This window comes from Fulmarus glacialis, unplaced genomic scaffold (genome assembly GCF_000690835.1).
Source record: "Fulmarus glacialis isolate BGI_N327 unplaced genomic scaffold, ASM69083v1 scaffold3607, whole genome shotgun sequence".
Taxonomy (NCBI): Eukaryota; Metazoa; Chordata; class Aves; order Procellariiformes; family Procellariidae; genus Fulmarus; species Fulmarus glacialis.
In genome coordinates, this window is record NW_009223649.1 from 35,161 (window position 1) to 36,148 (window position 988).

General features: G+C 42.8%; 1 protein-coding gene across 1 annotated transcript in view; it reads right to left on the reverse strand.

The window, feature by feature from the left end:
• The window catches only part of CHAMP1 (chromosome alignment maintaining phosphoprotein 1), a 3,722-nt gene extending 3,030 nt beyond the window's left edge, over positions 1-692 (reverse strand). Inside the window, exon 1 of the mRNA XM_009581857.1 lies at positions 1-692. Within this exon, the coding sequence (XP_009580152.1) occupies positions 1-635 (635 nt within the window). The 5' untranslated portion in view covers positions 636-692.
• Positions 693-988: the final 296 nt, after the last annotated feature.

The window sequence follows — 988 nt, forward strand, 5'->3', positions numbered from 1 at the left end:
GGGGACGGCTTCTGTGGTTCAGGTGACACAGCAGGAGACGGCTTCTGTGGGTCAGGGGACACAGCTGAGGCTAACTTCTCTGGATCTGGAGATGTGGCCTGGGCTGACTTCTCTGGATCTGGGGACGTGGCCTGGGCTGACTTCTCTGGCTCTGAGGAAGTCGCCTGAGCCGACTTCTGGGGCTCTGGGGACACTGATGATTTCTGAAGCTTGGGGGAAACAACAGGTTCAGATTTGGGGAGTTCAGGAGAAAGGGCAGGTTTGCGTGACTCAGGGGAAAGGGTAGGTTTCTGTGGCTCCAATGTGACACCTTTTTTGGAAGAATCTGAATCTCCTTCTACGTGTTCTTTCCGCTCCTCATTCCACTTCTCAGGTGCTGCATGTTGTGCTGTGATGTGATAATAAACGTTGCAATACATCTTGCTGGTAAAGAAACATTTGTGGCAGTGAAACAGTTTTGCGCTTTTTTGATAAAATATAAGTTTACCCAAACCAGCAGCATCCATTTCATCACAATACTCTGGGTGTATGGTACCCATATGAATTTGTATGTTTTCATAGTCCGTTCCTCTGAAGCTGCAGTGATCACACTCTAAGCGCTCTGTGGTTTTACGTAGTATCTGCAACATGTCCATTTTTCTATGGTCAGTAACAGTTTTCACAGCACTGCACCTTTTAAAGAGCAAGCTTCAGTTCCTGTAATAAAGGAAAAAACATCTGTATAGTTAGCTGTCAATGTTAGTTTCAACTTCTTGTCATTCCTAAATAACCACATGTGCTTTTTTCCCCCTCCATTTTAGAAAGCGTATCTTCTGCATAAGTACTAACTACTTCATAAGAAATCCAAATATAGGTCTCTCCAACTTCTGCAAACTTGAAAAACAAAGCTTATATTTAATACACCTTCCTATCTATGTAAAAAAATCTGAAAGTAAATGATAAAAAAAGAACCCAGGTGATGAAGAGCTAAGTTTATGTTTCATTTGAT